We start from the raw sequence: 24,200 nt of genomic DNA, 5'->3' as shown, positions 1-24,200 counted from the left end.
ATGCACTAAAAAAGTGCAAAGTACCAAAATGAAATAAACTGCTATGATTTAAAACACTCCTATCAGCTACTAGTCATCTATTTAAACTTTTATTTTCATGTTTATTGGGAAGCTGATCAAGATCCCCAAGTGTCTGTCTAGTCCCTCTGTCACGACCAACTTGGGCTGGGTTCAACCCAGCAACTCAGAAAAATGGTTATAGGTCCTATAGATCCAAAAGGGGAGGAGGTGGAGCCCTGAGCAAGAGAATCCAATAAAAAGCAGCTTGTGTTTGTTTTAGATAGAAGCTGCTGAATCGAACTGTAGTCTCCTGTAGATTGGCCTTAACAAAGGAGTATTCAAGGAAAAACCACATGACTCTAAGGAAGCCATTTTGCCTACAACATTTTCCAGGATACTCATTTAAGCGTTTGCATGTTAGCCAGAACTGCTGAAACAACTCATTCAAAAGATCCCAAAACCAGGATATTTAAAGGAGAGACAAACTGGGAGTGATTTGAAGTCAGCTTGCAGAACAGATTGGCACAGAAACACAAATTCACCTGTCTCCTCTATCCAATGGGTGATTCACATAGTTGCAATCCACTGCACCCGTCTCTTATTCAGCTGTTTAAGAGTCACCCTTCTCCCCTTCCTGCATTCACAGTGCACAATCTATGTAAAAGTCTACATGGAGCTCTCCACAATGTCTCCCCCTTACTAGGAAGGCTGACAACTGGCTATCAGCGCAGCAATGGCAGAGGTATGGGACTGGTCCAGCCAAGTGCAAAGCACCAACAACAAGGTGTTGAGCTCTCTCGGCGCCCACCCATATTAAAAGCTGGGAGGACACTGAGCATCTCAACAGGATCAGGTCCTGTAACAGCATTCTGTTTGCCTAACCCAGTGCCAATTGCCCTTATTTAGAAGGGACAAGCCAGGCAGTTGGTTTTAAAATAAGAACATATTCTTTGACCCCTCAGGAAGTTCAGCTCATCCAATGTTGTTTCAATGGGTTACGAGGCATGTACTTATCTTTCCAAACGTGCCCATCAGATCATAACTTCCAAATGTCATCCTCTGCGTCTCGGCCTCCTGGTGTATTAAGTAATGGAGCATAAAAGGGTGCCATATGCCAAGTTTTAAGAGACTATAATTTGAGCTGAATGTCAGTTTCAATAACTGTTGTTCAAAGGCTCCATGATGAGCTTAATTCAGAGTTATTAACTTATTACACAGATCCTGCAATCTTCTTCTATAAAAAGGAAGCAATCTGCGAGGACAGAGGTAAAAACATTTCTCTCCCCCTCCCCCTATGTTAAATAATGCTTGCGGTTAACATAATTACATAATGGCTTCCTCCCATATCATCTCCCCTGTCAAAGCAGCCATACAGGAGAGACAATAACCCAGACAGATAGTGGGAATCTTCTAAAATTATTCCCCCCAAGGTCTGGTTTCAATGCCAACTTGGACTAGAACTAGTATTCAGACTGTTTTGACCATCGTGGGCTAGGGAGAGGTAAGGTTTAGCTATATTCCATATAAGGACCCTACTCATCCCGACAGAATTTTTTTGGCTCGTTCCTTTCCTTAAGCTAGCGTCATGCTTATAAAAAGGTCCAGGGCTGACTGACTGGGAGACTGAGTCCTCTGTGCACAGAACAGTTAAAATACAGGCAACTGCAGTGCAGGCTTCCCTCATGCAAGCGTAGGGGGACTGGACACTGGACTTGGAGTCACAAGACCTTGGGTGCTATTCTCAGCTCTACCAGTGACCTGCTGTGTGACTCTGGAAAAGCCGCTCCTCATCTCTGTGCCTGTTAACCCTCCCAGCCATTGTCTGACCTATCTATTTAAATTGTAAGCTTTTGGAGGCAGGGTCTGCTTTTTTATATGCATTTGCACAGTGCTTATCACAATGGGGACTCCGCTCTTGAATACAGCCTCTAGGCACTACTGTACTACAAATAGGCCTCAGTGAAGTGAATGGTATTTCAGCACATACTAAGTGCTTTGCTGATTAGAGAGGGACTTGCACACATCATAGAATATCAGGGTTGGAAGGGACCTCAGGAGGTCATCTAGTCCGAACCCCTGCTTAAAGCAGGGCCAATTCCCAATTTTTGCACCAGATCCCTAAATGGCCCCCTCAAGGATTGAACTCACAACTCTGGGTTTAGCAGGCCAATGCTCAAACCACTGAGCTATCCCTCCCCGCTTGCTGTGCTGAATGAGGGCTCTAAAATTATGGTACAGTTCCTAAATAGACTGGTTTTCAAAGGTGAATTAGGGATTATAAGAGGCTGGTAAAAATCAACTACCTAGACTTGAACTGAAAGCCCTGAAGCAAAAGCAAGAAATTCAGGCCAGCAAAGCTAGCTGGGGTTGCTGCATGTCATTCATTAATTATCATTAAGGAAAAAGGTAAGATTATCTAGAGGAAGTTATGGGACAGAAATAAATCACAATCTCAAGGATTGGAGCTGAACAAAAAAAAACAGAGGTAAATTAATTAACTACGTGTGTTTTGCTGATCACAAGAAAGCTTTTAGCTCAGTCTCTGGGTAGAGAGCAGGGATTAATATGAATTATCTAGCTCCAATTAAATTGCTTCAGAACAAGGAACAGTGAGATTGAATGGGTGGGTCTATTTGGAGATTACATAACTTCTGTTGAAGATGCTCAAATCACTTAGGGAACTTCTATGGCCTTTATTATACAGGTCAGATGGATTATATTTGTCCCTTATGGCCTTAAGATCTCTGAATCTAACGTGTTGTTGTACCCTAACTCTCTACAGCAGGGGTTCTCAACCTTTTTCTTTCTGAGCCCCCCCAATGCTATAAAAACTCCATGGCCCACCTGTGCCACAATAACTGGTTTTCTAAAAGCCAGAGCTGGCGTTAGGGGGTAGCAAGCAGGGCAATTGCCTGGGGCTCCATGCCAAAGGGGCCCCCACAAAGCTACGTTTGGCTTCAGCTTCGGGTGGCGGGGCTCAGGGCCCCAGACTTCAGCCCCATGTGGTGGGGCTTCGGCTTTCTGCCCTCGGCCCCAACAAGTCTAACACTGGCCCTGCTTGATGGACCCCCTGAAACCTGCTCGCAGCCCCCCAGTGGGCCCCAGACCCTGGTTGAGAACCACTGCTCTACAGCAAAAGAACATATGAAGACAAAACTTAGAGGTGAGGCAGCTCCATATGCTACTCAGTGCTGAGCACAACCTGTAAAAATTAAGTAAAAATTTCAACACACCCCCACAGCAGCATGTATCAAGCTGAGAAAAGAGACACTCTCAGCAATTATCTAGACTCTCAAGAATGAAACTGAAAGTAGCCAATGGATCTGTGAACTCACCAAGAAAGCCGGTTCCCAGGCTACCATGACCACCAGGTTCTGGAATTATCATACCAAACAATGGCAGAGAAAGCTTAGTGGTGAAAGAACAAGAGTGACAAAGATCAGAAGCTGGTATAGTGCATATAATTCATGTCACGAAGAAGGACTGGAGTCATCATGCTGGTTGCAAAGCTCTACTGAGCATTCAGCTCTCATTAAAGTGCATACCTTTAAAATGTGATTTAAATTATGCACATGCTTGAAGCCATTTCACACACTTTTAGTTAGGCCCGTGCTTAAGTGCTTTGATGGATCAAGACCCAAATACTGAAGTCCTTAATTATGCACTGGCATTAGTAAGTAGTTTTGTCCCCCACCCCAGAGTAAGGGCTGAGTAAAAAAGGAATAAGAATTTCAGGACTTAGCCTCAGGTAGACCTGGAGTATCACAAATGGTGGGATTCAAGTGGAGAAAATTTTCAAAGGCTTTACCAGCAATGCATTCAGAAGATGGGCAAATAAATCATTTGTGCAGTAACACTATGGGGAAGAAAAGTCAGGGAGTTACACGACAGAAGCATTGAATATTATCTTTGGTTTGCTTGTTTGTTTTAAGTTTTGCCAAAATCTGAATTTTTAAACAAAAATGGTAAGACAAATTTTTTTCTTCATATTTTCCCATAGAGCGCTGGTTGGATTTCAAACTTGTTGGATTTCAAAGTTATAAAAGAGGGGGGAAAATCCAAAAACAAATCACAAAGTTTTTTTTCCCATCCAGCCCCAAGTGAAGGAGTTAAACAAAACTGAGGGAGATGGGAAAAAGCAGAGAGCCTTCAGACCTGGAAAGATTTACAAACAGGGATCCAGTTTCTTGCCATAGATCTCGGTTAGCAGAGGAGTCCTCTTATTTGTAAAACCTCTTGAAACAGGTTTTAAAGAGTCCTTTGGACAATAGCTTTCTTTGGACCATTACAGAAGACACAAGGTCCCCAGTTCTTCCTAATAAAAGGCTGCATGCCCCAACTAAGCTCAAATTAACGCTTAACCTTTGTCCAGGATATTGACAGGCTTTATACAGTTCCCACTCAAGATAGAGCTGGTCTGTTTAAGGAAGTGAACACCTACAGGGTAAGTAAGTGCTCAATAGCAGTCATGACCACCCAGCGTAAATATTTGCCCTTTTAACAGTCTGCAAATCTTCCATTAAGCAGTCACCTTATTTAACCAGGGAACTCCTGAAGATTAAACATTAACAAAATTTCTGTGTGTCCTCAAACTGATTGGGCCTGGAATAATGTTATCCAAAAGATCCCCAATTCTGCTGACTGATTAAATTGATACTGAAAAAGGAGTGAATTAATATGGCAACTGATTTTAAGTTATAAGCTCAAGATAGGTTTGCTGAGAATTTGGGCTGAGTTTTGAGAGAACTGTGATTATTGCAGGTATTAAATATTCTTGTTATTGCTGCTCTGTCATCCCCCCCGACCCTGTCCCCCCCAGACACACACACACTTTGGCTTGTTTGTTTCACACCCCTGTTCGGTCTTGTCTTTTATGGTTTGACCCTGTAAAATTAAAATCAATGGGACTCTTGCACTGACTTTAGTAGGATTTTGATATTTACTATATATGTTTGTACAGTACCTAGCACAATGGGGACCAAACCTGAATGACATTTTTAGGTGCTACCACTACATCAGGTGTGGCCAAGCCATGGCTCATGAACCACATGGGCTCTTTTATAGTTAAAGTGCAGTTTGCGGAGCCCCCCATGCCTCCCTCCATTCTCCACCTACCTGACTGGGAAGGTGGGGGAGAGCAGCTCGGGCTTCTGCCCTGCGGTGGGGTGGTGGGGCTAGGGGCTTCTGGGCAGAAGCCCCACGCCTGGGTAGGCACACCCTGCGGGGCAGGGAGTGCATGTCTTGCAGCTCTTGAACTTCTGAAGCTTGGCCACCCCTGCACTGTATCAATCATCATCATCATCATCAGAACCAAGTTATGATTTTAGGTGGAAGCCAAGAGAAGTTCCCATGGCATTGATTCAGAGATGGGCTTGAATCGATATCCCAGATCTGAACACACTTGAATGTAGTGAATCAGGCTCATTCTTACTCAAAGCCAGAAACACACCTGGGTGGCTTTGGTTGACAGTGCCTTTGAATTTCTGGTTTGTCCAAACACAGGATGTTTGTGTGCACATGGACCAAAACCAGATGAAGGAGTCTGCTTGCAACCCTGCAGCCTTAATGAACTGTGATTTGCACAGCTCATCTTGGGAGTCCTAAAATAAAAAGGAAAAGACTTAATGAAATCAGTGGCCTGCCTGGTAAAGAAACCAGCTGGGAAAGCAATCTTAGTGCTGTCATTGCGTGAACAGGTTCCTGGAAAGATAAAAGTCTCTCCTGCACAACATGGTAGCTAGTTGATCAGCAAGAGATGCTTCCATATCTGTCCACAGAACCATCAACTTGGCATTTAATGCCTTTAGACTCCCACGCATTCATTATGCAGATGAACATGGGCCACTCACTCTGCCATATCACTAAGGAAACTAGAAGAACCATCACAGAACAGGAACAGCCTGCCAGATGTAACTGAGGCAGAATGTCTACTGACATATGTAGGCAGAATGTCACACATATGTTACTTTAGCTGACTGCCTGTAGAAGGGGATGGGAAGAATCACTGGTCTTCCAACATATCTGCTTTGCAGAAGGGATAATAGGAAGATGTTGTGTACAAAGATGTTGTATGTGTCCGTCCGTCTGTCCATTCTTTCTAAGCAAGGCATGGAAATGACACTTTTTTTTAAATGGCTAGCTCCAGTGCTCTCTCATTTTCAGTAAGTTATAGGAGCAGAAATCTCAGACTTTCCCAACATTAATAATGTCTGGTTAACCAGTCAGTGCTCACAGTGTATATATGGCCATGCTACAACATGTTGTCTACTTTGGACTGTTCTAAAAAAGTATTAAAGCTGGGAGGTTTGGGGGAGAGAGGCTGGGCAGGTTTATTTTTCCCTCTGGTGAAATGTTATTTTCCAAGGTTTTCCTATAAAATCTGAGTGCCAGTACTAAGAAAAAAATCTTTTCTTAGACATGAGGATTAATAGGGAAACTGAGGAGTGCTTGGATTATCCAAGTCCTATTATTTCCAGTCCTATTCTAGTCTTGTCAATCCAAATAAAGCCAAGCCCCCACAGTGCAGGGGAATGGAAGATGCTCCCCAGAAAATAACTCCCTTTTATACCAGATAAAATTGATACATTGCTCAGCCGTGGTGCCCCTGGTGTTTACCCAATTATGTGTGTTTATAGTACATTTAGATGCCAAACTCAGCTGTATGGGATTGCTGACCGAACAATAAAACATGCATTAAAAAAACAAAAAACCACCGATGAACCAGGTTGCATTACTGTTATCTTGACCCCTGGATTTCTCAGGGTGATCCATTCTCAGTTTAACTCCCTGGTTTTAATATATAAGAAGTTCAGCTTAAGTTTCTAATCTCTTACCAGCTTGGTTAAACAAGCATGGGAGAGAACAGACTAAATACATGCACTTCCAGGAGCTCTCATTTCAAGTAGATCCCCACCACAGGGGAAAGCTCCAAGAAAGAAGAGTCCATAAAACAACCTCTGGAAAGCCACACCTTTAATACAGACTAACATGGCTGCTACTCTGAAACCTTTAAACAGGTGTCTCATTTGTTCACAAGGAGCAAGAGTGAGCTATATAACTGCAGCCCTAGAGCCATACAAAAATAATAATAAACTGATTTTCATCACCAATAGGGAGGAAAGGAAGGTCATGTTTATACGGGTTTGCAATAACGCAAAACTTTTTCACGCTCTCCTTCAAATTAGCAAAGTTTCTGCCAGAAGAGACAGTTTTAGCCTTGCAATATGTCTGTGAGGAAGGTAAATGTTGTTATCCCTACTACACTGATGGGTAAACTGAGGCACAGAGTGAACGTGACTTACCTGAAGCCCGCAGAGCTAGGCATAAAACTCAGATCTCCCAACTCTCAACCCCATGCATTAGCCTCAAGACCCTGCACACCTTATGGGAAAGCAAAATGGTGTTTACGCATTTGCATAGCTCAAGAACTCACCCTGCAGACAGACATCTGATTGGTGGTGAGGGTACCAGTCTTGTCAGAGCAGATGACAGAGGTGCAGCCCAGCGTTTCCACTGAAGGAAGGCTCCTCACAATAGCATTCTTCTTGGCCATGCGGCGCGTGCCCAGTGCCAGACAAGTGGTGATGACAGCAGGGAGACCCTCAGGGATGGCAGCCACAGCCAAGGCCACAGCAATCTTGAAATAGTAGATAGCCCCACGAAACCAAGAGCTGCCGTGGACGGGGTCACTGAAGTGACTGATATTGATGACCCAGACAGCTACACAGACCACAGAAATGACCTTGGAGAGTTGCTGGCTGAACTCATCCAGCTTTTGTTGCAATGGGGTCTTCTCTGGCTCAGTTGCAACCATCTGATTCCTGATCTTCCCAATTTCTGTGTATACCCCAGTAGCAATGACGACTCCAACAGCCTTACCAGCTGCAATATTGGTACCCTGGAAAAGAAGTAATTTGTATGTACAGAATATACAAATATTAGATCTTTAGGCTTAAAGCAGCAAATGGGTAGTTCACTGTGTAGGGAGAGAAGAGGGCCTACCAATTAGAGTACAGGATTTGGAGTCAGGACTCCTGGGTTCTTTCCTGAGACCTGTCACTGAGTTATTGTTCAATTTCTCTCCAGCCTGGACCCAATAACTCCTGTTTCCTGTGACCCCTTGACAGGCCTTTCTACTTTTGGTGATATCCCACCAAACCTAAACAGGGGTTTCTCCAGACCTATCACTAGCTACTGAGTCTTCTGCGGTCTTCAAGATTTGTGTGGTTTGGAGCTTTTTTGAGTTAGAAGCATCTCCAGATGTAATGCACACCCTTTACTCTTAAGGAGCATAGAAAAGTTGAAGATGCTTGGTCCAGTAGAAACTACTAAACAAAAGGACTGCCCCCGTCCCTCCCCAGACCCCTTTTTAATGGATTTTAAGGTATAACAGTCTTGCTTCACAAATTATTATGACCAGTTTTGTTCAAAGAGGGTAAGAGAAATTGGACAGTGAGTCAGTGACAGGTTTCAGGAAAGAACCCAGGAGTCCTGACACCTCATCCTGTACTCTAATTGGCAGGCTACATTCTTTCCCTGCACAATGAGCTACCTGTTTCCTGCTTCAGGTTCAAAAGTTGGTAACAAAACCTCATATATAAACTCCTCCAAATCTGGCAAAATGTTCAATTGTTTTAAATAACCCCTAATCTTTATAAGATGAAGCAAAACCTCATGTTGCAAACACCTTTGAATTTTGGAGCATTCAAATTCCGCACTCTGAGTCCATCTCTAGTTTTCCTGTTTGAGGGTTGTTTGCACCTCACAAGTTTCAAGTTACCACTTGGGACTAACAAAAAAAAAATCCTGAAGAAAAGCAAAAATCAGATGAATCTACAGAGCTTTGCTTGCTTTTGCAATGAAGTCATGAAAAGGAGTGAGTTAGCATCCATATTCCAGCCTTAGGCTGCTTCACATTGGCCCAACTCTATCAACCGTTTTACACCAATATAGCGTTACTTCTTATTGAGCCTGGGGGGAGCAGGAGGGGAATCAGAACTCATGGGTCCTGCATGTTTAATCACGAACACCTGTAACGCCTCTAGTCCATGATTTCAGATGAAAACCAGAAACACAAAGGCTGAGACTTCAAAGGAGTATAAGTAGGGCCCTACCAAATTCATGGTCCATTTAGGTCAATTTCACAGTCACAGGATTTTAAAAATTATAAAATTTCATGATTTCAGATATTTAAATTTGAATTTCATGATGATGTAATTGTACGGGTCCTGACCCAAAAAGGGGTGAGGAGGGGGGGGGGGTCGCAAGGTTATCGTAGGGGGTTGTGGAACTACTACCCTTACTGCTGTGCTGCTGCTGATGGTGGCGCTGCCTTCAGAGCTGGGCAGCCGGAGAACGGTGGCTGCTGGCTGGAAGCCCAGCTCTGAAGGCAGAGCCGCTGGCTTGATATAGTATTACCACCCTTACTTCTGCGCTGCTGCTGGCAGGGCACCGCTTTCAGAGCTAGGCGCCCAGCCAACAGCCTCTGCTCTCCGGCCGCCCAGCTCTGAAAGCAGCGCAAAAGTACGGGTGGCAATACTCCCTAAATTACCTTGCAACCCCCTTTTGGGTCAGGACCCTCCGTTTGAGAAACACTGGTCTCCCCTGTGAAATCCGTATAGTATGGGGTAAAAGCACACAAAAGACCAGATTTCATGGTCCATGACGCGTTTTTCATGACTGTGAATTTCGTAGGGTCCTAAGTATAAAGGAGTTAGGTGCCAAAACTCAATGGGCTGCCCTCTTTGAAAAAATCTCCGCCACAAACAGTAAAGTGAGAACTGCCCCAGTGAATAAGCCTTTGTGGAATATCCTTTCACTAGTCGCGTAGGTTGTAATGCTGTGCGGGGGGAAGTTTGAAGCTAGTCACCTCTAGCGTGCCTCCAATATGTTGAATTCAGTGATTCTGCCACAACCCATGACGACTGCAAGTGGAACTGAGGGTCTGGCTTGCTTGGGGGTGATTTTTGTTCTCAGCCTCATTTTAAAAGAAACATTAATAAAAAAACAAACCCACTTGGTTCAGGGGTACAAATGTCTCTCAAAGACCAAAGGGACCTACAGGGTTGGCATACCTCAGATCGTCACAAGGATACAAGACCCAGATCTATGACATGGCCATTGTGAAATTCCCATCCAGTTATTCCTTTGAAAGGACTCTTTACTGCAGCACAACCAAGACTCAGATGCTCCTGGTCCAGTGAGTAGATGACAGGCCAACTTTTGACAACATGTAAACTGTTAAGGGTGGGATTTTTTAAAAGCATTCAGCATTGGCCTGACTCTTTTCCCATTGACTTTAACAGCAGCAGAATTAGGCCAGCACTGAACACTTAGGAAAAATACCACCTTAAATTGTCCGTGTCCTTTGGTGAATAGTAATTATCCTGTATTACACTTTACTGCTCAAAAACATATATACTTTGATACCTGCCTGTGAGGTTCTTTACCCTGGGGCTGTTTCTACAAGACCCAAGAGAGGAGGTGACGGATGTGAAACAACTTACAGAGAAAAGCATGTTCTTCTTGTCCTGATTGACAGCCCTGGGGTCAGGAATCGGGTCAGTGTGTTTAATCACAGACACAGATTCACCTGTAGAGACAAAAGGAGGGAGAAAAAAACATTTACAGGGTTTCCTACTGAGATTCTCAACACAGATCCAGTTCCAGCAAAGGCTTCTATTAGGGTGGATTAGAAGCTTCTGTTGGTGACAATACATAGCCTTGAAAATAGATCTTTGGCACTAGGTCATTTTGTTTGGACATTCATCAATGAGCTGTTACAGCTGGTCCATTCATCTGTTCACTATGGAGAGAATAGTCATAGGAAAATAACTAGCTTGAACTCAAGTGAAAATTACAAGAGCTAAAAAGCTGCTAAGGTAACAGCATACCCTAACAGGGTTAGGTCAACATTTTGAGCCAGAAAATGTAAAGTTTGGCACCTAACTCCATATTTAGGCATCTGAACAGCCTGATACAAGTTGGCAAACTCAAGTCCCTGGTCTCACCCACCAATTGCTGCCCTCCTCACACTCCAGCGATAACAGCACTGCTGTCTGAATTATTGTGGTTTGTATTGTAGTTGCATCTGGAGGCCCCAGCCCCACTGGGCTAGGCATGGTACAAACACAGACAAAAGTTTTTCCGGATTCCAGACAGGTTTTAACTGCCACCAACTAACTGGTGAAGACTTCTACAGAGAAACTGGTACCAGAGACCAAGTGTTGTTCTGGTGAATCTCAGCCAGAGTTGCTTCTTGGCATTAATTGTGTGAGGAGATAGTCAAATGGAACAAGGATTAGCTTTTTGTGGGTGGGGTCTGAAGGGCTCAAAAACTAATCCTAAATTGTGGGGTGCTTCGCAACAGCAGGAAAACATTACTCATCAGAGTGACAGTGAAGATTATACTATCTATTTTTCTATTTTGAAGACATCATGAAAAAAAAAGACTTCTAAAATTAAATACTCTTTAGTCCAAAAATCTTCTTTTGCATCTTGTAAGGAACAGTCCTGCATTGGCATGGAAACTGGCTACATTACTACTACTGATTATTTATTTAGTCATGGACCAGGATCCCATTGTGATAGGCACCGTACAAACACGGATGAAAAGATGGTTCCCTGCTCCAGGAAGCTTACAACAGCCAAGACTTCCAAACTTTGAAGAAAAGCCCCTCTCCTCAGGACACAAGAATCAAAATCAGAGGCAACAGTTCCACTTATTCAAGGACAACTCAAAGCCAGTCAACGGCCTCAAGAGGAGATGGAATCCCTTGGGCGATGTAATGAAAGCATCGAGAGTGCTTCTCCTGAAGGTCTTTATTTTGTGCTCTGAGCACAAAAATAATTTTGTTCTGCAAGGTGACAGGAGATGCAGCAGAGGGAGAAAGTTCAATTAGCACAAAACCTGTGTTATTTATGTGTCGGGGAGACTGTGCTGGTGTCCTTGTAGATTTAATTTCTCCAATTGTTTTCCCTTCCCTTTTGCCATTTCCTAAACTAATGAATTTTTAAAATCATGTCAAAAGGAGATTTTCAGTTTAGACTAATGGTTCATCTAAATAGAAAAGAAAGGAAACTTCCATTTCCCCCTGATAGCAGTGATATAATGTTTAAAGCTAATATGTAATATTTCAAACACTTCTTTAATCCATATTTAAAAAAAAATCCCCTCCCCTCAATGACAACATCTGATTCTAGCAAATATCACACATCTGAAATGAATAACTCTTTAATTGCTACACAACAAGATAGACATGAATCAAGCAATATTTGCTTTCAAGCCACAGTTCAGTACCTGTGTAAGACAGTAACATACCCTGTTCTGCAGTAAAATGGGTAGCCATCATTAATATGAGGCTTGAGTCTTAACAAAATCTCACACATTTTCAAGATTTTGGGCACTTCCTGCTGAGAGTCAGCTGTGGTCCACTGGTCTGAGTATGAGACATGGAGCCAGAATCTCCTGAGTTCTAATCCCAACTCTGCCACTGGTTCCCTTTCTGGGCAAGTCACATAGTCCTAAATGGAGCAATTTCGAAAATCTCACCCCCAATCTGCTCCCACTGCAAATGCTCACTGACTTCAGTGGAGCAGTCAGGCCAACACTGAACGCATTTGAAAACCCCACCCTTAATCCCTGGTTTTAAATTGTTCCAGCTGTAAAGAGGGCTGATAATAGTGCTAACCAATCAGCCTCAAAGGGACATGCTACACATTGGTTTGCCAAATGTCTGGATTAATTAGGTAACCCTTGGAAAGTGTTACAGAGGGGCTGGCCACCACAGATTCACCAGACAGGTGTGAAAATGAAAACGTTAAGAGGAGGACCTAGCTTTTTCAGGACTCAGAACTGTTGATACAAATTTCACTGAACGTTCTGTGGGTGTGAAGGTTCTTAAAGCACCAAGCCCAACACCTCCACCCCCACGTGGGACTCATTCCAGTAGCAGTCATTCTGTGCAAGACCGCCATACTCACAGTAACAGCACTGCCCATACCTGTGAGAATCGACTGATCAACCCGTAATGTCGTGGATCTGATCTCAATGATCCGGATATCGGCTGGCACCTTGTCACCAACTAAGAGAGGGAAAGTAGAAGAGAAATGCCACAGGTTAAAAGTGTTTGGTCTGATCTGTGACTGAACTCAACCATAGTAAGGGAGATACATAAACTAACCATGGGAACTAGCAAGAGGAAGGACAGTTTATGCACAGACCTTGGACTCAGAAAAATGGTCTCAATTCCGAGCTCTGCCACAAACCTCAACAAGCCAGTTAATCTCCCTGTGCCTCAGTTTCCAATCTTTAAAATGAGGATAACATTACTTCCTGTTCCTCCATTTAAATCGTAAGCTTTTCAGGGCAGGGACAGTCTCTTTCTGTTTGTATATGTAGCACCTGTCTCTAATGCATGAATGTCCACATCAAAGATAAACCACCACCAACCGTCCTCTGTTAAATCTCTCAGCAAAGGCGCCAGCGACTGAAAGGGCCATAGACACTGAAATCCCCCTCTTAACTCTTGAGATCCCATACATAGTGATACAAATAATCCAGATACTCATATGGCCTTCATTAACACAGTACATGAGACCCACGCAAACATATTTATCCTCAAGACCCTTGGGAGGGAAAGCATTACCACCCATTTTACAAATGGCGAGAGTAAGTGATTTCCCAAAGGTCACAAAGCAGGTCTGTGGCAGAGTCAAGAATCTCAGTCCAGTTCCTTAGCCATACAACCACACTCTTGCCTATAGAAACCTGAGTTGATGAACATCAATGTTCCTTTGGCACAGCTCCTAACAAAAGTCTTGGAGATAAGAGTGGCCTGGTCACCAGTTATTTTAAACAGAAAATGACTAATCTGGTGAAATACACACCTATAATAAACTCCCATACAGAAGCATAGGCCAGGATGGGAGGAAAGAACCACTCCCTGGCCTGGAAATCATTGAAGTGCTTTCCTGCGCAGTGGCGGATAATGCAGATAGTTCAGGAGTCAACAAAAGTAACTGTCTGCAGGAGGGAGAGCAGAAAGAGGTAATCAATATCCCAAATGGAGATGCACCAAACCTGATACCACTAGTCTCCTGCCACCTTCCCAGTTGTTTCAGGGCTAAGGGCCTTATCTAATGCAGATTGAAATCAATGGGAGTCTTTTCCACTGACCTGAATGGGCACTGAATCAAGACCTATTGGGTGAATGCCAGATGACATACTATACACTATTTAGTCAAGGCCTTTGGAATGAAGCTCTTAACTTTGGAAGATTTATTTGGGGTAAGTCTCTCATTTCTATATCCCTGAACCAAAGAATGCAAGATAAAGAGAACTGAAACCCCCCTCGGCAAGAAATTTTATTCACACACGGACAGCATCCATGTAGATGGACCCTTTTTAAGATATACCAAAATGCTCTACTCCCCCTTACACGAAAGGGTCATCTATTTGTGAGATGTAATCTATTGCCAGCTGCAGGCACTAAAATCTATTAGCAGGATGTGAAAAGAACAGGTACATCTATACTATGGTGATTGGAGCTTGATAGATACCCAGAGAGCAGGGCTCAGAGCTTAGGCCATGAGCCTCAGGGCTGACCTTGCTGGACCTGCTTTAAGTGCTGAGAAAGAACTGAAATCTTTAAAGCCTCTGAGGTTGCCAATGGTGCCAATTGCTGGGTGGGAACTGAACTTGCTTCGCGAAGACAGGATCAGCCTCTAGCCTGCAGTGCAACCTGTCTATTGAGTTTTTTCCATTGGGTTGGTAACAGTTAAGGCTCATTCAGATGAGAGAGATTTATAACTAGCTTATTTATTTAACACACAAACTTTCTTCTCCCTGTGCTAGCAAGGGGCCGTTTTGCTTCCAGGCATCAACTGTCCTTAGACAGCTACTAAATAGAAGCTAATCATTACAAAATCAAAGGCTGCAAGTTTCCACTGTGGTGAAGGCCAAAGGAAAAATGTTTGCCTGAAGCCAATGAATGCACGTGGCTCAGTTTTCATAATGGATGGGCACAAGAAAAATAGGAACAACACTGGCATCAAGAGATCAGAATTGGTTAGTAAATCTCACAAGGAACATTGCCTCTCTCTATGATGCTCAGCAAAAAGTCTTGTGGCCAGGGCTGGCTCAAGCCAATTTTTGATTTTGTACTTCAGCAGCCCCTAGAAACTATAGCTGAGAGACCGGGGTCCCACTGTGGTAGGTACTTTCATAAACATAGCAGACAGTAGGTACTGATTTCAGTGGGACTTGTAGAATAAAGTATTACTAAGCATGAATAAGGGTAGCAGGATGAGGATCATTGTGAATAGCATGGGCAATGAATTGCCTTATCTAACACGTTGCCAGTTATCACTTTGCTGTTGTTATAAGGTAGTTATATGGCCCTGATCACCACAGCACCTGAAGACCTCACAATCTTTAATGTATTTATTCCCCGTAATGCCGTGATCCTCACTTTGCAGATGGGGAACTGAGCCACAGAGAGACTAAGTGACTTGCCCTAGGTCGCACAGGAAGTCTGTGGTGGAGCAGGGATTTGAACTCTGACCTCCTAGCTAGTGCCCTAGCCACTGGGACATCCTGGCTCTCTGCACCAGTACTCATGTCAATTTCTAACATGAACTTTAACACCCCTCTCCCCCACCCCCACCCCAAAAAAAGAGACAGGCGATCTACTGTATTTAGACAGCCTGGGAGAGAAGAGCTGAGGCCAGCTTCAAGAAATCTGCTACGAAGGCAAAATGCCATATTTAATGCAATTTTAACAAATTATTTAACTTGTTCTTCATTTTACCCACCAGGCAATGATTTTAATGGACCCTAACCCTCCACTAAACTAGACTGTAATGACAGAACATGCGAGGAGTGGTGCATCACCCAAAAAAAATCAGAGAATGAACCATGCTCAGCACAATTCCTCTCTTTGCCTTGCTTTGGGGAGGCTGTAAATTACTTCACCACCTTCTCAGGGAGCAATTTGCTCTCCTGTATGCTCCTGATCACCTAACTCTGGCCAGTGAGTGGTGGAGGCAGAGCCAGGGCTCCTCCCATTCCCCACCCGCAGGGCTGCAGTACAGGGAGTTTCTGGTGCATAGCCCCTGCTCTACCTGCTGTCACTGAAGTCACAATCCGAAAAGGGAAATCAGGGGGTGGTTACCTCCACCCCACTCCCCCATGGGCCAAGGAAGGGCTGCGACAACGGCTCACCATGATGAGCTGATAGTTACAGTTTAATGTTCCACAGTCATGGCAAAAATAAGAGAGAGAGCGCTCATTCTAAGCTATCAATGCTTTGTTTTCCATTTTAAAATTGACAGTCATTCCATTATCAATTTGGGGTTTTCCCCCCTTTGTAGATCCCACATTTAAAAAACTAAACAAAACCCCAAACCTTTTAAAAAATGAAGTCAATTACAAAGTGTTTGCATTAATCTCAGTCTTCCAACTTCAGTCCTCCATATATTACACCCAACCTTTCTCTCTCTCTGAGACACACACGGTTACTCACTCAGGGATAGAATCACCGCCTCATCAGATGCCTGGAAAACTTAGCCAAAGCCAATGGAATTCACCTCTACAGGAGGTCAGAGCATTAAATATGGTGGCATGGATTAGGCTCAAAAGCAGAATGCATAGTTTTACTTGCTAAATTGAGGTAATCAGATATCACCTTTCAGGGCATCAGCTAATTGCAACACGGATCAAGAAGGAATTTCTGTCTTTCACATACCATTCCCCCTACCCCCATATCATAGCACAGCATTGAGTAACTAGTCAGGTAACTAAGGTTTTCACTTTCCCCTCCTCAACCATCACATAGATTCCACTGCCAATGTAAAAAATACTGGAGCTTGGTCCTAGGTAGCATATACGTATGTTCCCCGTTAGATGTGCAAATGTGTCAGCTACCAGAGTTTAAGGGTGTGTGTCATTTTACACAGCAGTGTCAATCATGTTATACGAGCTGGTGCTCATGCTGGATTCACACACTCTTGTATTACACAATCTGACAGCGTACTTGCTAGGTATTATAACTTGCTAAGTCTGTCTCAGTTAAATCATGAATCCCCAGACAACGGCTCAGCTGTTTCTCCGCGACTTTTGATGTTGATGGTGTAATTAAAAAAACAAACAAAATTTTAAAAAATCAGCCACTCATACGCATGCAATAAGCATTTGATTAGGGGGGCTGGAAGAGGCATCGTGATGGTGTTTAACTAACTGCCCTATATAGTTAGAGGGGGAGGGAGTTGCTAGCAGGCTGAAAGGCTGGTGGAAGGCAGGCAGACTGGCACAGGGAGTTTAGGGCAGTGATAAAACAATAATTTGTACTGCAGTAGCAGCTACAACAGGGGTGGGCAAACATTTTGGCTGGAGGGCCACATTGGGTTTGCAAAACTGTATAGAGGGCCAGGTAGGGAAGGCTGTGCCTCCCCCAACAGCCTGGCCCCCACCCCTTATCCACCCACTCCCACTTCCCGCCCCCTGACTGCCCCCCTCAGAACTCCTGACCCATCCAACCCCCCTGCTCCTTGTCCCCTGACTGCCCCCTCCTGGGACCCCCCGCCTCTAACCACTCCCCGGGATCCCACCCACTATCCAACCCCCCTGCTCCCTGTCCCCCAACCCCTATCCACACCCCTGCCCCCTGACAGGCCCCCCAGGACCCCACACCTATCTAACCCTCCTGTTCCCCAACTATCCCCCCTGTCCCCTGCAGAACCTCCACCCCATCCAACCTCCCCCTGCTCCCTGTCCCCCGACTGTCCCCCGGGACACCCCTGCCCCTTATCCAAACCCCCCTCCCGCTCCTCAAAGCGGCATGTCTGGCAGCCGCGCTGCCCAGCCGGAGCTAGACACACTGCCGCTCTGCTCAGCAGGAGTGCGCAACCCCGCCGCCCAGAGCGCTGCCCGCATGGCAGCGGAGGAGGGAGGACAACGGGACAGGGGCCGGGGACTAGCCTTCCTGGCTGGGAGCTCAAGGGCCGGGCAGGACGGTCCTGTGGGCCGGATGTGGCCTGCAGGCTGTAGTTTGTCCACCTCTGAGCTACAAGGTACCAGTTAGGGATCAGGGAACCATTGTGCCAGGCACATAAACAAGCATAATACAAAAGATCTCCTTGTCTGAAGAGTTTACAGTCCAATGGACTCTGATTTAATTTCTCTTTGTTGTTTATTTCAAGTTCTCTTTCTGAAATTCTTGTTCAAGAAAAAGCAGCGTAATTCTTTTTATTCCAGCGAAACAGTGGGTCTGTGCTCCTCCTGGGGGCAAAGGAGGAGACAGACAAGAAACGGGGCCCAAGCTGAGCAGCTGCCCACTTTCAGCACCAAGTACTTTAATGACTTCTGACTGCTCGAGTCAGCATTCTCCTAAAATCCCACAGAGACAACCAGACCACACGGCTCAAGATCCTAACGGGGCAGGCCTGGCCGAGACATTTTCCCCTGGTGGAAAAATCCTTGAGCTGTTTGGCCTGCGACAGCTGCATTTTACAATTTGTTCTTTTCAAGGCAGGCGCAAGCCTCCTTTTTCCAGAGAGCATCTTGGCCAGCCAATCCCCATGGGCTCACTTTGCCCACACAGAAAGGGAGCTTTGTGGAGCTGAAAAACTGCCCTGACCTGTTTTTCCCAAAGGACCTGCCCCCAAAAAAACAGATTGGATGAATGGAGCCTAGAAAGAGGAACCCTTTATCCATTGCACATGTCCCTGATGCCCTGTTCTTTCCCACCCACACAGAGAGTACAGAGGAGACGCCCGAACACCATCTAGACAACAATCTATGGTTTCAAACTTAGCAGAATCAGACATCACCGTACGTGCGACCAAATCTCAGTTCCTTATTCATACACAGTTCAAATCCAGTCTGTGCTAACCTCAGGCCAGAGCCCCAGCTGGCGTTCATCGATGTAGCTGTGCTGTGGAGTTATGCCAGTTTACACCAGCTGAGGAAATGGCCCGTGATGATCTTCTGTGCATTATTTTTAGATATATCTATCTTCCAGATGAAGTACAACAGGAAGACTTAACAAAGAATTGGATTAGTCCACAAGGAACTGCAGCATTTTTCCACTAGCAAGTCCACAAAGTGGAGAAGAGCAGATGAGTATGAGGGATTTGGAGGCTTAAAGTTGGTTTAAAAAATAATAAATAATAATAATAATAATAATTTTGCTGGCTAATTGAAATGTGGCATTTTGAGGAGGGGTGTGGGCTAGCAAACCCTGAACTTTAATCAATATAAAGAATACTATCGTGAGCCAGAAGAACAAATGCTTTTTATTTAATCCTCCAACAGTGCCTTCAATATTGAAGGGTAAAGAACACAATCCTACAAGTCCTAATAAATGTAGGGGTAGATTCTGCCTGGCTCTGCTCAGAGGAGTAGGTGACAGGAAGGATTAAAGGACTGGACTTAGACCCAGAAAACCTGGGTTGTATTCCTGCCTCTGCCACATACTTGCTGTGTGACCTTTGGGTCTCTCTGTGCCTCAGTTTCTGCATCCATAGAACGGGGATAGTACAAGGGATGCAGAGAGGATGAGAACTCACTGATCTTTGTGATGCCCCTGAAAGCCAAAAAATATATAGGTAGCTCAATGCAGTTGGAATCTAGCTACAAATAAAGAGAGTTTCTTATCCCAACCTCTTAGCATTCTCCATTCCCCACACCCCAGCTGTCTCCATTCACTGCCCAAGCAGGACCAAACGGACAGGAGGCACAAGGGCAAAGGGCTAAACTCGTGGCGAAAGGTAACAGGGTGGAGTGGTCAATAAGGCTTCCTCTGAGAATTTGCTTGCGATGGCCAAGAAAGAAGAAACCTTCAGGAGACATTTCTCAGGCCAATGCAGGACAGGTGAAAATGGAATCTGTTTTGCACCTTAATCCCAACAGCTGCATGTGCAAGGGAAGGACAGGAGGATAAGCCATAGGATGAAGTACACGAATGCAGATGGAGGTTACCCAAACCCAGATCCAAAAGCACAAGTCTCTCCCGTGCTCGCAAACCAATGCTTTCCCCTCAGCCTTTCCCGTCCCTGCACTACTTGTCTTCCATGAATAATTATCCCACAAACCTTAAGGGAGACCATTTTCTTTCATGGAAAGCCATGCAGACCAAAGCCTAACTTACTTTAGACGAGCAGAGTGCTGGATAGTCAGTATAAGCCAGCACATAATGCTGGAGCGGTTCTCCTGTTTCAGCTCACTATTCTGTAACAAGGTTGCTTCAAACAAAAGTTGCTCAAAACCAAAGAACCAGGGTGATGGTGAGTTTCGCTGCATTTTCAGTTTAGTTCTAAACTAACTCAGGGTGGGATTACCTCACCCATAGCCCAGCAGGATGTTTCATACCTGTGCATACAGCAAAGGAGATGAGGGGCTGGGGGGGTGCAGAGAAGAGGGGGAGAGATCATTGCCATACCTGCCACTTCCACAATATCCCCAGGAACAATATCCCGAGCCCGGATCCTCTGGACTCCATTCCTGTCGGCACGGATCACTTTTCCCATTTCTGGCTCGTATTCCTTTAAGGCTTCAATAGCACTCTCCGCATTTCTCTCCTGTAAACACAGCGTGCAGCAGAGCTTCAGGCATTTGTACCATTTAAATGGTGGTGATGCGTGGGGGGGGGGGGAGGCGCAGTTGTGTGAACAAGGGAATGGGAGCCAGGAACTCCTGAATTCTAATCTTGGCTTTGAAGTCTATTCGTTTTGTGGTATTGGGCAGTGTCACTGAACCTTACTATGCCTCATTGTCCCCATGGCTAAAGGGAAACATGTTTACCTACTTCAGACAGGGGAGGGGTAGTGAATGACTTCAAAGCAGTATATGAAGTACTACATTTTGTGCTAAGAGGAGGAGGACTTGTGGCACCTTAGAGACTAACAAATTTATTAGAGCATAAGCTTTCGTGAGCTACAGCTCACTTCATCAGATGCATGCAGTGGAAAATGCTGTAGGGGGATTTTATATACACAGAGAACATGAAACAATGGGTGTTACCATTCACACTGTAACGAGAGTGATCAGGAAAGGTGAGCTATTACCAGCAGAAGAGTGGGGGTGGGGGCGCGTGAACGAGCCTCTGATAGTGTGGCTGATGTGATTAGGCCCTATGATGGCGTCCCCTGAATAGATATGTGGACACAGTTAGCAACAGTCTTTATTGCAAGGATAGGTTCCTGGGTTAGTGGTTCTGCACATCTACCAATGTGATATATGCCATCATGTGCCAGCAATGCCCCTCTGCCATGTACATTGGCCAAACTGGACAGTCTCTATGTAAAAGAATAAATGGACACAAATCAGACGTCAAGAATTATAACGTTCAAAAACCAGTCGGAGAACACTTCAGTCTCTTTGGTCACTCGATTACAGACCTAAAAGTGGCAATTCTTCAACAAAAAAACTTCAGAAACAGACTCCAACAAGAGACTGCTGAATTGGAATTAATTTGCAAACTGGATACAGTTAACTTAGGCTTGAATAAAGACTGGGAGTGGATGTGTCATTACACAAAGTAAAACTATTTCGCCATGTTTATTTCCCCTCCTACAGTTCTTATAAACTGCTGGAAATGGCCCATTTTGATTATCCCCCATGCCCTCCCTGCTCTCCTGCTGGTAATAGCTCACCTTTCCTGATCACTCTTGTTACAGTCTGTATGGTAACACCCATTATTTCATGTTCTCTGTGTATATAAAATCTCCCCACTGTATTTTCCTCTGTATGCATCCGATGAAGTGAGCTGTAGCTCATGAAAGCTTATGCTCAAATACATTTGTTAGTCTCTAAGGTGCCACAAGTACTCCTTTTCTTTTTACGGATACAGACTAACGCGGCTGCTACTCTGAAAACTACATTTTGTGCTGAATCTCGGATGTGCCAGAGGCAAAGTGGTATGGAACCATCTGAGAGGAACTGGTAGTGTTGTTAATCGTTAAAACAACAGAGTCTCAGGATTTCTGATTTCTAGACTGAACTCTGCTATGGACTTACTCTGAGACCATTAAAAAAAAAGTCATTGAACCCAGTCTTGCCTCAGGTATCAGGGGATAGCCATGTTAGTCTGAATCCACAAAAACAACAAGGAATCCGGTGGCACCTTAAAGACTAACAGATTTATTTGGGCATAAGCTTTTGCGAAAACCACTTCTTCAGATGCATAGAGTGAAAATTATAGATGCAGGCATTATATACTGACACATGAAGAGAAGGGAGTTACCTCACAAGTGGAGAACCAGTGTTGACAGGGCCAATTCAATCAGGGTGGATGTAGTCCACTCCCAATAATTGATAAGGAGGTGTCAATTCCAGGAGAGGAATTCCTCTTTAAGGTCCCACCAGACTCCTTGTTACTCTTGCCTCAGTTTCTCTATATGTGACATAGGGGTTAATGTGCGCCTAGAGCAACTACAGTTGTGGACCTTCGTGAGCGAGTGTGTGGAAAATGCTTTGAGATTCTTGCATGGGAAGTGTTCTGAACATACAAAGGAGCATTAGTATTTTGGAACTACATCAAAATGTAACAAAGGATCTTGGAGGGAAAACACACCTGGAACAAATGATCAGTGAGCCTAATCGTCTCTTGCTTCTAAGAATATGGATTTTCTACCCAGACACATTTCGGCTCAACTTGCAGCACCCCTGAGCACTGGATGCAGCAATTAGAATATATCAAATAAGCTTAAAACTAAGTTAAACAGCAGCTTAATATTTTGAAGTAAAAAAGACCTTAGCGTCTGCCACTTTTTCAGAATGGATACTACCTTGCAAGATGTTCCAGGGAACAACAGGCAAATGAAAGCACCTGGTAATAACTGCTACTGCAGTTGGGGCGCATTAAGAAGTTTGCTTAATGAAAACGCATTTGGCCACTGCCAAAAGATAAGTGGTATTTAACTAGGTGGTAAATAAGTGTGGCATCCTAAACTCCAAACTATACGAATTGCCAAATAAAAATTAAGGGATGACAAAATAAAGATTAAATGTAGTACATGTCACTCATTCTATTTTTATTCAGGATGGCATTTTATATCCTTTTAAAGTACTCACAGATTTTTTTTTTTTTTTAAGTGAGCTAAACATGGAGACTTCACCAGCATAGGGTCTATTCCCTACTCGTTAGTTACCAACTTTGCCAATACCTGGCGAACTGAACTCGCTTTTCTCTGGGGTTTTTTGGGGACTTTTTCCCTTGTGCAGATCAGGCTCCAGCTGAGAGTCTGGCTCCTCATTTTCATTACTGTTTGGTAATTAAAAGCCTGCTTTCATCAACCTCAAGTGGGGTTCATGTTTTCCTTACCAGAATTTCTCCCTTCATTCCCTCAATGCTCCACGGTCTTATTTTTGTTTTTGGCAGCTGCACAATACTTCCCTCACCACAGGCTTGTCTTCACTGCAGAGTTAACTCAAGTATTACCCCTCACCTGCATCCCCTTCATGTGAGTGTGCTGGTGCTTTTGCCTCAAGTTGGCTGGCTCGAGAGGGGGTAAAGGCCACAGCTTGAGTGAAGACAATTTGCCAGCTCTGCGCAGCTTGAGTGTTATTTCATAGTGTGACTAGTCGCTCAAACTTGGCTAGCTCAAAAAAGAGCGGATTGGATCGTAGGAAACTTGAGTTAACTCTGCAGCGCAAACCTAGCACATGGTTCCAACTCATGAGCATCCCTTCGTGCATTTAAACAGCCAGGGCTTCATTCATGCAGGCTGTACAGTTCCAGGCACCTGGCCAATAGCTCCACTGCCCCCCAAACAAACCGCAGTGCTTACAGGAATTAAAGAAGGGAGACAAAAGCGGTTACATACCTGCCACACCCCCACAACAGCATTGGCTAAGAGAATCAGCATGATGACAACTGGCTCTACAAATGCAGTAGTGATCTCTTCACCTTCTTCAAACCAGGCCAGGATCTGCAGGGTGGCAAGATACAGTGTAACTCTAGGACCCGCTAGCTGTTTTGGGCAGCATAACTCAAACTACTGAAGCCAGTGGCAGTCCTTCCTTTGTCTTCCCTGGGCTTTGGATCAGGCCCTTCATCATGGGTGTGAACGCTATTAGTGTTAGATGCCTTGGGTCAGAGCAAGGTATCTGAGCATGTGCTTAAACTGAAAACACAGGATTGCTTGCATTGCATTCAATGTAATGGGACCACTCAGGTGCTTAAAGTTAAGCTCCTGCCTAA

The 24,200-nt window shown here is 44.5% G+C and overlaps 1 protein-coding gene and 1 long non-coding RNA gene across 5 annotated transcripts in view; one reads left to right on the top strand and one right to left on the bottom strand.

Annotated features, from left to right (window-relative positions):
- The window catches only part of LOC140899771 (uncharacterized), a 137,620-nt gene extending 118,489 nt beyond the window's left edge, over nt 1-19,131 (top strand). Inside the window, exon 4 of the long non-coding RNA XR_012155443.2 lies at nt 19,020-19,131. This is a non-coding gene — a long non-coding RNA (uncharacterized LOC140899771). The remainder of the gene's footprint in view (nt 1-19,019) is intronic.
- ATP2A3 (ATPase sarcoplasmic/endoplasmic reticulum Ca2+ transporting 3) overlaps nt 1-24,200 on the bottom strand; it is a 158,914-nt gene that overhangs the window by 53,306 nt on the left and 81,408 nt on the right. For all 4 annotated transcript variants that reach the window (XM_073315802.2, XM_073315798.2, XM_073315800.2 and 1 more), the window contains exons 4-8: nt 23,824-23,928; nt 20,439-20,577; nt 13,002-13,082; nt 10,506-10,591; nt 7,433-7,897 (exon numbers count right to left, since the gene is read on the bottom strand). In XM_073315802.2, the coding sequence (XP_073171903.1) occupies nt 7,433-7,897; nt 10,506-10,591; nt 13,002-13,082; nt 20,439-20,577; nt 23,824-23,865 (813 nt within the window). In that variant the 5' untranslated portion in view covers nt 23,866-23,928. The remainder of the gene's footprint in view (nt 1-7,432; nt 7,898-10,505; nt 10,592-13,001; nt 13,083-20,438; nt 20,578-23,823; nt 23,929-24,200) is intronic.

Source organism: Lepidochelys kempii, chromosome 17 (genome assembly GCF_965140285.1).
Source record: "Lepidochelys kempii isolate rLepKem1 chromosome 17, rLepKem1.hap1, whole genome shotgun sequence".
Taxonomy (NCBI): Eukaryota; Metazoa; Chordata; order Testudines; family Cheloniidae; genus Lepidochelys; species Lepidochelys kempii.
Note: the sequence above shows the minus strand (reverse complement) of the source record. Positions and strands in the feature narration are given on the sequence as shown.